The sequence below is a fragment of the Aethalodelphis obliquidens genome, unplaced genomic scaffold, assembly GCF_003676395.1.
Source record: "Aethalodelphis obliquidens isolate GAN/ISIS:26980383/991018 unplaced genomic scaffold, ASM367639v1 scaffold10, whole genome shotgun sequence".
NCBI classification, from domain to species: Eukaryota; Metazoa; Chordata; class Mammalia; order Artiodactyla; family Delphinidae; genus Aethalodelphis; species Aethalodelphis obliquidens.
In genome coordinates, this window is record NW_020837954.1 from 12,206,620 (window position 1) to 12,221,563 (window position 14,944).

Below are 14,944 nucleotides of genomic sequence, written 5' to 3' on the forward strand. Positions count from 1 at the left end.
TCTAGGTGCGTGGGCTTCAGTAGTTGTGGCACGTGAGCTCAGTAGTTGTGGCACATGGGCTTAGTTGCTCCACAGCATGTGGGATCTTCCCAGACCAGGGCTTGAACCCGTGTCCCCTGCATTGGCAGGTGGATTCCTAACCACTATGCCACCAGGGAAGTCCCTACCCCTCCCTCCCTTTATTCTTATTTTATTCTTTTTTAGAGCATATTCAACTTTCTCATCCACTCCTTTTACTAAATATTTTATTTCTATTATGTGTTTAATTTCCAAGAGCACTTATGCCCTCTGATTACTCATTTTTTAATATTTTTTCTAACTCCTGTTCTTTCCTTATGGGTGTAATCGCTTTCCTCTATGGGTATTAAATGTAGTTGTTTTGAATTTTTTTTCTGTGTCTTGACTTGTGTCTGTTTCTTTATACTTCTTTTTTGTTTGTTTGTCTCTGTGTCTTTCATTTCAATGCTTTTCACAAATAACTAGTCACCTTTGGCCATCATTCATAGTTAAGAGTGAGTCAGTACAGTCTGCCTATGTGCAGAGCTTGTCAGCTGCTGAGCTGTGGAAGTTTTCTTCTCACTGGTGAGCCTACCATGATGAAGAGGGCTTTCTGTCTCTAGGGCTTTTCATGTATTTTCCCCCATCCAGACCCTCCTTCATTTCTTTCTAGATTTGGAAGTATAACTCAGACTTTTCAGAATATTCCCCCTTCTCTCATTCTTTCTTTATGAAGTGCACGCATGTGTGTAGTGTACATAATGCAGGTCTTGGGGTTCTGTCTCAGTTTAGTCACCACGTTCAGAGATTATGGCATGACATTGTGCCCCTTCCTTTGTCTGAGAACTACAAGTGTGGTTTGTTGATTTATTTTGTACATATTTTTGTTTATTTCATTATGTCTTAGGGAAGAGAGAGTTTATGATCTGGGTTCATTTGTAATCTTACTCTAGCAGTTTCTCCCTACTTTTTGAATTCTGAATTTTTGGTGTCTGCAGAGTAGTAGTATGGATGTACAATAATTTATGTAGCCAATACTCTATTACTGGATTTTACTTTGTTCCTAGTTTTTGGCATTACAAGTATTGCTGTTGTGAGCATCCTTTTCCATACAGCATTGGTCGAGGTTGTTATTTCCTTAGGATGGAATCTTCAGTGTAATTACTAGATCAAAGGATACAATCAGTGAAGTCCTCAATACTTGTTTCTAAATTACTTTCCAAATTGTTGAGTTGGTTTATATTCTCAGTATCGGTTGGCATTGTTTATTATACTTGAAAAGAATGAAACAACTTTGTCAAGTGAAAAATAATATCACATAATGCACATTTTAATTTGCACTTGTGTTTTCTGTCTCTCTTTTTGGCTGATTTTGGCAGTGAGTATAGATAGTATTTAGATTTTTCTTACTGACTTATCCATGCTTGTTTAATTCCATCTTATGGTTATTAGGCCTTTGTCATGTTGTAAATATTTTTTTATTGCCTTCCTCTTACTTTTATTTGCTTTTTAATGTGTTTTTAATTTTTGTGTGCATAGTTTTAAAAAAATAACTTGTCCTTCTAATTTTTGTGCTTTGAAAGACTTCTCTCACCCCAACATCAAATAAAGAGTCCCCATCCTTCCTTTAGTTCTTTGAAGCTGATATTTTTTCTTTATTTTTTGGCTGCATCAGATCTTAGTTGCGGCACATGGGATCTTCATTGAGGCATGCAGGATCTTTTTGTTGTGCTGCGCGGGCTCTTTGTTGCAGCGTACGGGCTTCTCTCTTGTTGTGGCGGCTGGGTCTTCTCTCTCTAGTTGTGGTGCGTGGGTTCCAGAGTGCGTGGGCTCTGTAGTTTGTGGCACGCGGGCTCTCTTGTCAAGGCACGGGAGCTCAGTCGTTGTGGCCCGTGGGCTTAGTTGCCCCATGGCATGTGGGATCTTAGTTCCCTGACCAGGGATTGAACCCGCGTCCCCCTTAGTTCTTTTGGATTTCATTTCGTAAATTTAACTCTTTAGTCCATTAATTTTTTTGTATAACATGAGGCAAAGAACCTGAGTTTTTCTCTATATAGTTAAACTTATTTTTCTGTTGTCATTTATTGTCATCAGGTTTCCAAATGATTTGAAAAGTCACCCTTTTCATAAAATTTCCCATAACCAATGGGTCTATTTCTTGGCTTTTAAATTCTGTTCTGCTTATCTTTTCATTCCAGTGTATCCCACTTTAAAAAAAAATGATTGTAGCTTTTTAATATGGTTTGCTCTCTGGTAATGCTAGTCTTTGAAAATCTCCGAGGACTCCATTCCAGGTTGGGAACTGTGAGGTGCCTAAGTCAGGGAACTGCCGAAAGGGAGCTGGTTCTGAACCCAGGCCAGCGGGAGACGAGTACAAACAGGGAACCTTGGAGCCACTTTCCTGGGGCTCCCTGGCATTGCCCTGATGAGAAGGAGCATAGGTGTCAGCCTGCAAAAGGGCTCAGTGAGCCGGTTCACTAAGTATAGGTGTGGAGATTGGAGGGTTGTGGGATTTTGAAGCCAAACATGTAATTATAATTAGTAATACTTTAAAAAAGCTAAGTTACCTATTGACTATAGAGGCCTCTCCAGGCACCAAAGCAAGGGAGTTTGGATGCCTCTTTCTTTTCTAGGTGTCTTTTAGCTGCTTCATTATGACTTTCCTTCTCAGGGAAAGTTGTTGAGGGGTTGGGGATAAGGGAGAGAAGATCAAAGAAATAACAGTGAGGATAGAATCAAGATACTTCTATTTGTATACTTTAAAATATACCTATTATATTTTTAGAGATAGCTTCAAACATTTTAGTCCCATTGTGGCTTTTTTTTTTTTTAAATTGTAAAGAATGATGGGTAGATTTATTTTAGAATTTCTGCTTGGCCTAGGGGAAATTTATCAATGGAAAGCAAAGAGAATGCAGCAGTTAAACTTCCATATTCTTTTTTTTAATGTTAATTTTTATTTTTACTTAAAAGTTTTTTTAAAATTGAAATATTCTTAAAAGCAAAAGCCTTATCACTCCTGCTTAGCATTCGGAGTCATCTTTGGTTGGAGAATCCGGCTCTATTTATAGCTGTCACACGATCTTGACTGTGGCCACAGCCTGCTCTCCCTTTTTCTCTGCTACATAACATTTCCCAATTCTTGTAATACAATGTAGATAAGGCTAGAATATCTGTTAGACTTCGCCAAAGACAGAGGGGTAAGTAAAAGGAAGTAAGCATAGAGAGTAGCATGTAATGAGGTAATTTTTCATATGAGATCTAGTTTTAGTCTTCTTCAGCTTTGCTTTCTCTCTAGCTCCTGGATTGCTTCAACCTGACAAAAGCCATCTTTTCTCTACCACTCAGGAGAACCTTCAAGCATGTGTAGACTCTAAATTTCAAACCCAAAAGAGAGGACTTCATAAGTGACACTGGGAATGCTGAAAATGGGCATGGCTAATGCCATCCACAAGAAATCATAACTAACTGCATTCCAGTGGCCTCTATGAGACAGTCACATCTAGCTATATATCTGGCCCAATAGGCTAATATCCTTACTAGAGATAAGGGTGTGGTGGATGGGTGGAAATCTGTCATAGCTTTTTATATAATAAATCTATATATTATACTGATGTGTGTTCTATGGCTTTTAAAATAAGGGATACAGTGGGCTAGAAGTAGTAGACCTGGATTCTAGTCTGATTTACTAGTGAACAGTCTTGTCTCTTAGCAAGTGACTCAATCTTTCTGTAGGTTTGTTGAAAGATTTGGATATAATTAATCTGTAATTTTAGGATTTTGACTATAATTGAATTGTTTAAAATAATTGTAAAGTTTAGATTTGAATTTTTCTCCTGGTGATATATTAGTCTATTTTAATATGATTCTGCGATATTAACAGGGAATTGTTCTGATGAGAAAAAGTGATCCATTTTATAATGATATACTTTATAGGACAAGGTCTCCATTGTGGTACAGGTGGGACCTGCTTATATTTAAAAGGGGCCATGGGAGCTTACTATGAGTTTTTTTGTAAAGTAAATATTTGCCTCTTTATTTATCACATATACATTTAGATGTTCTTAAACAATTTAATTGTATATAGTTGTCCCTATATTTAGATTCTGTATTTTCTAGTGTTAGTTTATTCATATATTTGACATTTTATCATTAAAATTTTTAAGTTGAAATTAAACAAAAGCGCCATATGTTAAAATACTTTAAGAGTGAGTTATTTGGTACTTTTAGTTAAGATAGACTGATTTGTTCTTTCTACTTATGTGTGATCTGCTTTCTTTTTTTTTTTCAGAGTGAAAAGCTTTTGTTATATGATACAGTGCAGAGTGAACTAGAGGAGAAGATAAGAAGGCTTGAAGAGGACAGGCATAGCATTGATATTACCTCAGGTGAGGGGAATGCTGTGACTGTCATGTTTAAGTGACACTAAACCTTTGGTTTACTGAGGTGTCTCGCTGTATGTAGTCTCCTTTACATATGTCATGTAAATGAAGTGTCCTAATGAGAGAGGAAGGGGCAAGACTGCTAAAGAATCTGATATGATTGTGATCGTTGCTTTGATTTGGACTCACACTTCAGAAAGACGTAGAGAATGGAGCACATGAAAGGGAACAAAACAGAAGCGAGACAGGAACTATAGGCATAAGATAGTATACTACAAGAATAGTAAGAATATTATTAAAACATAAGAATAGTATTGGAAGACAGCTGTAGTATATGTTCTTTCCTCTAAGCCTTGAAAGATTGTCATGTGGAAGAAGGAATAAAACCCTTTTCTGTTTGGTCCCACACAAACTAGGACAAATGGATGGACTTTCCAGGGAGGCAGATTTTTGTCTCAGGAAAAGGAAATACTTACTACTAATTAGATCAGTCCAAAGTGAAATGGCTTTTTCAGAGGTACTGTGGAAAGGCTTTCTACACTGGATGGAAGATTTACTGGGTTATCCTATTGTTCTTGCATATGTATTATTTTACTTGTTATAAATTCTATTTCTCTGATATGGAGTAGACAGAGTGGACAAGCTGAGCTCTAATGACGCATTACTTGTAGTTGGGTGACTACAAGTGACAGTCACTTTAGCTTTTCTAAATCAGTCTCCTCCTATAATTGAAGTAGTGAGACTATCTGCCTCAGAGGTAGCTTTGAGGATTAGTCGAGACCATTCATGTGATGTATATTTACCACAGTGCCTGACATATGTTTATCAGTTATTAGTCACTAAGTGCCAAGTTGAATTTTGCTCTAATAAAAGCAGAGGAAAATTCAAAATATATAACTGCTCATGAAATTATATATAGTCATATATATATGTATAGTATACACATGCAGTATATAAACATAGACACCAATGAAATTTTGCTACTATGAAATTATATAGTCTTTCTTTCCTCCTTTGATCTCTAGAAATCAGCTAATACTTAATTTTTATTTACTTGCCAGAGCTGTGGAACGATGAGCTTCAGTCAAGAAAAAAGAGGAAGGACCCTTTCAGTCCTGACAAAAAGAAGCCAGTTGTGGTTTCAGATATCCTTTTTCAAATTTTCTGGGTTTTTTTGTTTTGTTTTGTTTTAATGTACATTTTTGCATTGTGCATATCTTTGTAACTTTTGTTAGTATACATTGTCTTTATTTGCAAGATCCTGTAATAAGCGAAAGATGATTTATAAAACCGATTGAAGGCACAAGGGTATAGTTTAGATTAAGAGGAGTACGGAAGGAGTAGAAATTTAGTAACGATCCCAACTTTGAAATTAATATGGCTTTGTAGATCACAAGGGCTTTGATATGAAGCAGCTGTTTAGTATGTAGCATGATTGCTTAATTCTCATGTGTACTTTTTTTTTTTTTTTTTTTGCGGTACGCGGGCCTCTCACTGTTGCGGCCTCTTCCGTTGCAGAGCACAGGCTCTGGACGTGCTGGCTCAGCGGCCATGGCTCACGGGCCCAGCCGCTCTGCGGCATGTGGGATCTTCCCGGACCGGGGCACGAACCCGCGTCCCCTGCATCGGCAGGCGAACTCTCAACCACTGTGCCACCAGGGAAGCCCTCATGTGTACTTTTTAACATTTTTAATGTCTCTGAAAGTGGAGTGTCTTTAAATTAAATTAGTATGTGCATTCAGTCTTGGCATTCCCTTTGGTACCCTCCTCTCGCTCCTGCCTTTTTCCCCCCACCTCAAACCAGTGATTAGGTTGGTGGTATATCTTGCTATCCTTGATACCATAGGACTAAGGGAATATGGTTATAACATCTGAAGTACTGGAACATATTTATCCTGGTACTAAGTTTTTTGAAGAATAATTTGAAGTCAGAATTCAGCATGCTGAAGGTTTTTGTCCAGAGGTCATTGTTCCATTCTCTGAAAAACAGAAGTTTGGAAGTATAATTCAAAATGTGAAATTCTTACAGCTAAATTGACCTTGACTTTTCAACGTCCGTATATAGTTTATATGTTACAAGATCTTGATATTCTTGAAGACTGGACAACAATAAGGAAGGTATGATTAAAGAGCAATGGAATGCAAGTATATTTTTTATAGTCTACTTTTTAAGAGTCTATGATTTTTCACTAATACATCAAAATATTATTGTAAATATGCTTTACTTTGCAACAGTCTCTCTAAGACAGTTAATACTAATACAGATAATAGTGAATTGCAAGAGTTTTTAAAATAAATTTATTTATTTGTTTGTTTATTTTTGGCTGCGTTAGGTGCTCGTTGCTGCGCGTGGGCTTTCCCTAGTTATGGCGAGCAGGGGGCTACTCTTTGTTGCGGTGCACAAGCTTCTCACTGCATTGGCTTCTCTTGTTGCGGACCATGGGCTCTAGGCGCACGGGCTTCAGTAGTTGTGGCATGCAGGCTCAGTAGTTGTGGTGCACGGGCTTAGTTGCTCCGCGGCATGTGGGATCTTCCCAGACCAGGGCTCAAATCTGTGTCCCCTGCATTGGCAGGAGGATTCTTAACCACTGAGCCACCAGGGAAGTCCCTGCAAGAGTATCTTAAGAGATGCATGTCAGCTGTTTGACTGTATTTTCCTGTGATAATGTAATTAATAATTCATGCAAAAGTGCAGAAAAGCATTTATTTAGGTTACCCCAAAATAATAATAAATTACCATTCTGTGCCTAGTTCTTAGCCTGATAATGGCTCATGGAATACACTCAATAAATATTTGTTGAATAAACGAAAGTGAATATTTGAACCCTTATCATATGTCTTGCATCCTGTCTTTAAACATTCAAGCATTATAGGGTTTTCTGTGCTTGTTTGAAAGTGGAGACTTGTTTTCTTATTAAATTTTTCTATTTTCAGAAGCTTCTTAGTTGAGAATTTGAGATTATTTCGGATATTGATAACACCTCTAGGAGAAATTGTTATTCTTTTTATATATTCCTATGGTCTTAGATATTACCAATTTATTGAAGCAGCTAAAGATCGTATTTCACTGTTTTTGTTATTGGGCTTATCAGTAGTGTTGTATATAGTAAATAGAAACTAAAATATACTTTGCCTATGAACTCAGACATCTTTCTTCTTCTTTTTTTTTTTTTTTAAATTAAGGCAATGGCTACACTGGGTCCACACAGAGTGAAAACAGAACGTAAGTCATTTAGTCTGAGTTCAGAAATCTTCGCTATGGAGACTTTTATTTATTTTTTTTTTTTGCGGTACGCGGGCCTCTCATTGTTGCAGCCTCTCCCATTGTGGAGCACAGGCTCCGGACGCGCAGGCTCAGTGGCCATGGCTCATGGGCCCAGCCGCTCTGCGGCATGTGGGATCTTCCCGGACCGGGGCACGAACCCGTGTCCCCTGCATCAGCAGGCGGACTCTCAACCACTGCGCCACCAGGGAAGCCCTGTGGAGACTTTTTAAGTCAGTCCCCTATCACTGGTTTCACTTCATCAGTGAACACTATCCCCAGAATTATGAGGAATTCTTCTGGAGTCTTTGTCTCATGTAAAAGTTTCAAGATTTCTGAATGGAATGTATTTCTTCTTTTAGTGTTTCAACTACATTTCAATTGCTGATAATGGATCAGTAATTTTAAAAGTATGTACTTAGTGTTTTTTATGGGTTCAGTAATTGTGTAGGGGAGGTTTTAGGAGTCCGTGGATGGCCTTCAGGGAGCCTGTGAATCCTCTGGAATTGTGGGCAAAATTTCTTCTGTGCCTGTGTTTTCTAGGCGAGAGATTAGAGTGCTGGCAGTGGGATTCATCAAGAAAATTTACACACCACTAAGATTTACACATTCTGATATGCCTTAGTAAAATTTATATCAAATTATACTATTCACAATTTTTTGGAAAGTCTGAAATCACTGCCAAGATAGTGATGGGCATTATTGTCTAGGGTAACTTTCTCTGTTTCTGCCTACTTTCACTGTATATGAGGTTTCCTAATCCTAAGAACAATGAAGCAAGAATTTTAAATAAAACATGTTTTAAATACGAAGAGTCGTATCCCAACAGATAATCTATAAGAGATCAATTTCTATTTTATATTTAACCCAAGGATTCTTTTAAACGTTATATGATGTCAGGAAATTGTTAGCAATATTGTACTAAACTGCTTCCCTTGGGAATTAGGTGGAAGGGCAACTACCTATATTCTGAACATTTTTGAGTCATGGATTCCTTTAAGAGTCTCACTACACTGTTGAGTGGGTCTCCTCCCCGACCCCTGTTATGTTATCTTTAGCATGTGTACTATTTGTTTTCTTCATGGCACTTAACACAATTTGTAATTTTTTATTGATCGTTTACATGTTTACCTGTCTCCTGAGAGAATCGTAAGCTCCACAAAGGTCAGAAACATCTCTCTTTTAGTCGCAGTGCTCAGAAAACATTTGTTGAACGAATGAATGAGTGAATACTTATTGAACACCTTCTATATAGGAGGCACTATTTGAGGTTCTGGGAATACAATGGTGCAACAGATGGACCTCCTAGAACTTCCTTGGGGGGAAGCAGAATAATAATGTATATGTAAATAGATAACTAACAGATACTGACAAATTGTAATAATTGCTATGAAGGAAATATAAAGCTGTGATGAAGATTAACTGAGGAGTGGGTAGAGTGGTTGGGGAAGACCTTTCTGAGGTGGTGACATTTGAATGATGCAGAGGTGTGTATTTCATGGTATGCTTTTGACAGTGTGTTTCTATAAAGAACGTTTTTTTTCTCTGCATGAGTTTATCTGGTGAATCTCAAACCATTTCTAGGATTTCAAAATGGAAGTTCTACTTGAGGACGTTTCCTTTTTAGAATCAAAGTCCTGGGGAACTCTTGGAATATTTATTAAACTTTGCTTTTTTGGAAGTGTCAGCTGCAGGGGAGAAAATATGAAAAATATAATTTTCAGTAGAAATATGACAATTCAGATTTTAAATCTCACTTGAAGTTGGCACTAGTAATTGATAATATATCTGCTTCTCCTTCTTACACTTGTCTAGTTAATTGATTTATTATATATTGTTTAGCTTTATTAAATAGCTATATTAAAAACTGAATGAATTATATAAAAATGTAAGAAATGAAATTCTCTTGTTTTCATTAGATTTAGGTTTGTTATCTAAGAAATATTGTTAGTGTTTTTTCACATATATGCATGGGTTGGTGTTAATACTTAATGTTCTGCACTCTTCTTCTGACAATGTCTCATTAATATAACAGTTTTTGAACTGATCCCTTTAGCACCTGTGAAACTGGAAAAACACCTGCACAGTGCTAGATCCGAAGAGGGAAGATTGTATTATGATGGTGAATGGTATATACGTGGACAGACAATATGTATTGACAAAAAAGATGAATGTCCTACAAGGTAAAAAGCCTTTATCATTTCAGTGCTACTCAGTATTAGAGTTTACCACATTGTTGTCAGTAAATATTTGCTGCTTCCATAGTGCATTCATAATACATTATTAATTCCCTATGGATTCTTTTTTTCTCTTGACATATGATTTGATTAGCATGTTTACACACCAGTATTAATTTTATACACCAGAGTTACATATTAAGTTCATGGACACAAGCATTAACACAAATGGAAATGTTGGAATTATTTAGCCAGGTAAGAAATCCCATTTATTAATTCTTATAATAGATGACTTGCTATGATCCTAATATTATGACCTTTAATCCAGACTGTTATGAATTTGACAGTATGCTGCCACAGTGTGGCTCTATTAATCCTTAACTTTTTGGGGTCTATTACAGTATTTTAGATTAAAAATTTGCTTCAATTAGAATGGGAAAGGAATTGAAAATTAACAAAAACTTAGACTAGTGGGAATTAAAGTATAACTTGAAAACTGAAAATTGCCTTTTAAAAAACTCAATCTGTCTAGGCTTAAATAAAGTTTATATAATTATTTATAGAGCCTTATAAGTTTTATCTGGTGTGGCCTTTGGAAAATATTATTGCCCATTGCTGCTTTAATTCCTTTAGTAGTTTAGGATTTAATCCTCAGAGTAGTAACCTTCTACAGTAAGAAACTATCTTTTTCTAGGCATCAGTAGTAAATAAAGTGTTTGCGTTTAGTATAGAATACTCATTTCAGGATCAGTGTGTATAGTAACTTTTCTCATAGAAGCTCATTGAGCTAATTAATTACTAGGTTATACATGATACCCATGGATTCTTTGCTTTATCTTATTGCTTTTGAGACATTTAACTACTACTACTTAGCATAAATGTGGTTAAAAAGGAGATGAAATAGCATAAAAGAGGATTAAACACATATATTTTTAGAAAGATGTCTATGTAAAGATTAGTAGTGTTAAAAAAAATCTGTACAAGTACCACAGATGCTTGACACTGGGAATTAAGTTTGGCATTTGAAAGATTTCCTACTGCCAAGGCTGATATGAGTTGGAGGTGTAATACTACATAAGGAGTGGTGTTAGCTCCACTTTTTCTTCTTTTGGAGGTGGGGTGGGAATGGAGTTAGGGACAATGTGCTTTTAATAGTTCTAGTAGTAAGTTTTACCAACTCTATTAAGAAAAGAAAGGAGATTATCTATTAAGTGTTGCTGAATGTGATATTTTTGACAGCATGCCCTGCTGATAGCATTCCGATAAATGACAATTACATACCTGAATCTACTCTTATAGTCCAGCTATTTTGGTTTTATAGTTTGTGCTCTAAAATGAGTGGAGAAGGCATATTGTAATTCATTCATTCGTATTTTTTTTCTTTTTAGTGCTGTAATTACAACAATTAACCATGATGAAGTTTGGTTTAAGAGGCCTGATGGAAGCAAATCTAAGCTTTACATTTCACAGCTACAGAAAGGAAAATATTCAATTAAACATTCGTAATCATGATTTAAGTGTTATCTAAATCTACCTTATTAGTGTTACCAAGTATGATGTGCCATGGGAATAAAAAATATATTCAGTAACTTAATATTCTCATCGAATCATGAGAGACTGTGTATCTGTAGGTAGTACTCTAAATAGACCTCATGTTGATATGTTATTGAAAGAGACAGTGATAAAAGTTTAATCATGATCATTACATTTATTTGCCTTTTTGGCCCAGTGACCAATAGGTATATATGGTAGGGGTTTCTTACTAAACTTTTTTCTTTGGTTTTTATGTAAATCTGTCTTACCTTTAGTGAACTATGTTAGCAATGGCTACATTTATCTGCAGTTTTCTTGATTTTCAGTGTCTTTGTCACTGATCATATATTTGTAAATAAGCCCTATAAAATGTTTCCTATAAATGGTTTGTAATAGTACATTTGTGTCAAATCAGAATTGAAATTTAAACATATATACGTGAGTATGTATAGATGGCATCATCAGCTTATTTAGAACTGATGGCCTTACTTTGCAATCTTGTTTTACCCGAAATTAAGCTATTGGGTTTGAAAGCTAAAAGGAGCACTTTTGTAGACTAGGAGCTTTCCTTCTCCTTTTCCTTGATTGTATGGAGGTGACCTATTTTTACAAATTATACTTCATGTTGATTAGAAATATTAGTGTCAAGTAATAACGTGCTTCTACCTTTATTTCTTGTGAACCTTTCGAGGGCAGGTATATATGCCTGGTATTTATGATGCAGTATGTAAGTGGTGGACAGTAACTGACAGTATTGTGGTGCTTGCTGTACATGTCTGATCTTTTGAAACAGATTTTTAGTAAGCATTTTCCAGAGGTAAAACTAGATTCGTATCCTAATTTTATTCCTAGGGCAAAATAGACAGGGATGATCTCCTTGAATCTATTCCCAAATTAATATTTTTATCTTTGGTGTTTCTACACTTTAAGGCCACTTGGTGCAATTTAGAAAGTATTGGCCTCTCTTCCCCTAGTCACATTCAAAATTAACTTCTAAAAACTCAGGAACAGTACAGGGAATTGAAACCCTCAATATGGCAGCACAATTGGCTGTAGTATATATTAGGGTACAACCAAATCAGGTATTCCTGGTGGTCTTGTGCACTTTAATTTCTGTTATATTGAGACTTAAGAGGATGAGGAAGAGATCTACTTATTAACACTTAGGGCAGGAATATCTGCATTTTTCCATTTGTTTTCTCGCTATTTTACCTCTGCAAACATCTTCCTGTGCAGATCACTACTTCACAGTTGCCAAATGTTAAAATATTTGACTTCTGAAATTAATTATCAGCAGTTATGTACGTTGTTCTGTTTCTAATTAACCTTAGCAAATGTACATAATGTCATAATCTGATAGTATTTGACAGTACTTATGTATACAATGTTTCATAAGCATTTTTAATAATATTTGGATTTTTAAATTTAGTATATAATAAAAAGATGTGTTTGCGTGTCATTCGTAGTGTCTTGAATGACTTGTGCACTTTTATTATTTATAACCTGTCTACTTCTAAGAAGGATTTAAGGCAATTTACATTAATAGATATGGAGTGTCGGAGTGTTGAACAAATGTTTCTGCATCCCTAAACCACAATTCAACCTCTATTGGCGTATATTTAGATATTTAAGGCAGCTAAGTTATATTTAATTTAAATATATGCATATATGTTCTACTTTAATAAAACTGTACCGTGTAAGTTCTGAAATTTTAAGTAGAAAGTCTTTATTTTAAAAACTGACTATGATTTAGTACATTTACTTTCAGAACTTCAATGTTTATATCATATGTAACTTTTCCATAATATTGATACTGATTCAGGTAAGTGTATGCTTGTCTATGATTGAAATACTATAAAATATATTTCGTTGTTGGCAGTTTGCCATTTGACTTCTGGTCAAAAACGGTCTAGTTTAGGGGAACTGTTAGAATCTGCAAAATGTGATCTAGCAGCTGCTGGTACTTTGTTTACGATCAGACTCTGTCTTAGTATCAATATATGGACCTTAACTGTCACAGCTTCCAGGATTTCATGTTTGGTCTATCCCTTCTCGACATTTCCCATTAAAAGAATCTAATCATCAGTAATCCAATTCATCACTAATAATTATTAGCAAACACTAATGTACATTCCTCATTCTGTCCCTTCTTCTCAGTGGACACTGAGTACTTTTCATTGCAAACTTCTTCACGTAAAAGTTGTTTTGATATGTGTGTTGTTACTCAGAACTCAAACACCACTGACAGAACCATGTACAATCTTAAATACTTGATAATTATTTAAAAAGAAGAACAGGGACGTTGGTTATTTCTGATTTTGTTTTTGGATCCAGTAAGTCCAGTACACTAAAACTGAACTAAAATGAATTGATAAGGAAAATGGTTGTAGGATGAATGAATACACTAGTTAGGATTTATGTAGTCTCTTGCCAAGTTGGAATATAAATGATTTTAATTGCTAAATGTAAGGAAATGTAAAGTATTTTTCAAAGAACACAAAAGCTCAGAATGAGGTTAGGGAAAATGTATGTTCCTTCTATTGTCTTCATAGATGAACTACTGGAAGTGTGCCTGATATGTCAGGTGGGATTAATTGAGGCGGTTTCCCTCATTGGTCACTGTGGCTCAGAGTCTTGCCCCTTACTTCATAGGCCCAGAAACTTAAACTTTATTCATATGCCCTGTTGTGGGCTGAATTGTATCTCCCCCGCCCCTCCAATGCATATTTTGAAGCCATCACACCCATTACCTCAGAATGTGACTGTATTTGGAGATGGGGCATTTAAAGAGGTGATTAAGTTAAAATGGGTGTTAGGTTGGGCCCTCGTCCAGTCTGACTGATGTCCTTATAAAAGGAAATTTGGACACAGAGAAATTTGGACAGCAGATACGTGAACACAGAGGAAGGACCATGTGAAGACAGTGAGAAGTCCACCACTTGCAAGCCAAGGAGAGAGGCTTCAGGAGAAACCGAACCTGCCAACACCTCAATCTTGGACTTTTAACCTCCAGAACTGTGAGAAAATACATTTCTGTTGTTTAAGCCACGCAGTCTGTGGTATTTTGTTATGGCAGCTCTATCAAACTAATAACATGCCTGAGTTGACAGCTCTGGGGGAGTTAGACCGACCCATTCACAGTGGATTGAAGTGACAGCCGAGTGTCAGTTTAATAATTTTCACTGAGAAGGAGACCAGACTCCTCAAGTCAACTACTTGGCATATTTTTTCCTTCTAGGAAAATCTGTGTGAAAGCAAACTTGGAATCAAAAGATGGTTTTGTCGAAACTTGAAGGGGTCACCTGTGCTCTTGTGAGATAGCCCCTTCCTGGTATTGTGCCAGACACATTGTTATCATCTTATTTTTAAAAAAATTTTATTGAAGTATAGTTGATTTACAGTGTCATGTTAATTTCTGATATACAGCAAAATGATTGTTATACATATATATATTCATATTCTTTTCCATTATGGGTTATCTCAGGATATTGTATATAGTTCCCTGTACTATACAGTAGGACCTTGTTGTTTATCCATTCTATATATAATAGTTTGCATCTGCTAGTCCCAAACTTTGAACGCATGCTTCCCCA

General features: G+C 36.1%; 1 protein-coding gene across 4 annotated transcripts in view; it reads left to right on the forward strand.

The window, feature by feature from the left end:
- The window catches only part of BRMS1L (BRMS1 like transcriptional repressor), a 41,599-nt gene extending 26,859 nt beyond the window's left edge, over window positions 1-14,740 (forward strand). For 2 of the 4 annotated variants that reach the window (XM_027111086.1, XM_027111084.1), the window contains 6 exons: window positions 4,289-4,385; window positions 5,441-5,524; window positions 6,433-6,497; window positions 7,563-7,602; window positions 9,698-9,824; window positions 11,207-14,740. In XM_027111086.1, coding sequence (XP_026966887.1) covers window positions 4,289-4,385; window positions 5,441-5,524; window positions 6,433-6,497; window positions 7,563-7,602; window positions 9,698-9,824; window positions 11,207-11,324 — 531 coding nt within the window. In that variant the 3' untranslated portion in view covers window positions 11,325-14,740. Of the gene's footprint in view, window positions 1-4,288; window positions 4,386-5,440; window positions 5,525-6,432; window positions 6,498-7,562; window positions 7,603-9,676; window positions 9,825-11,206 lie in introns of all 4 variants that reach the window. The other 2 variants (XM_027111083.1, XM_027111085.1) reach the window with 1 other exon arrangement.
- The last annotated feature ends 204 nt before the right edge of the window (window positions 14,741-14,944 follow it).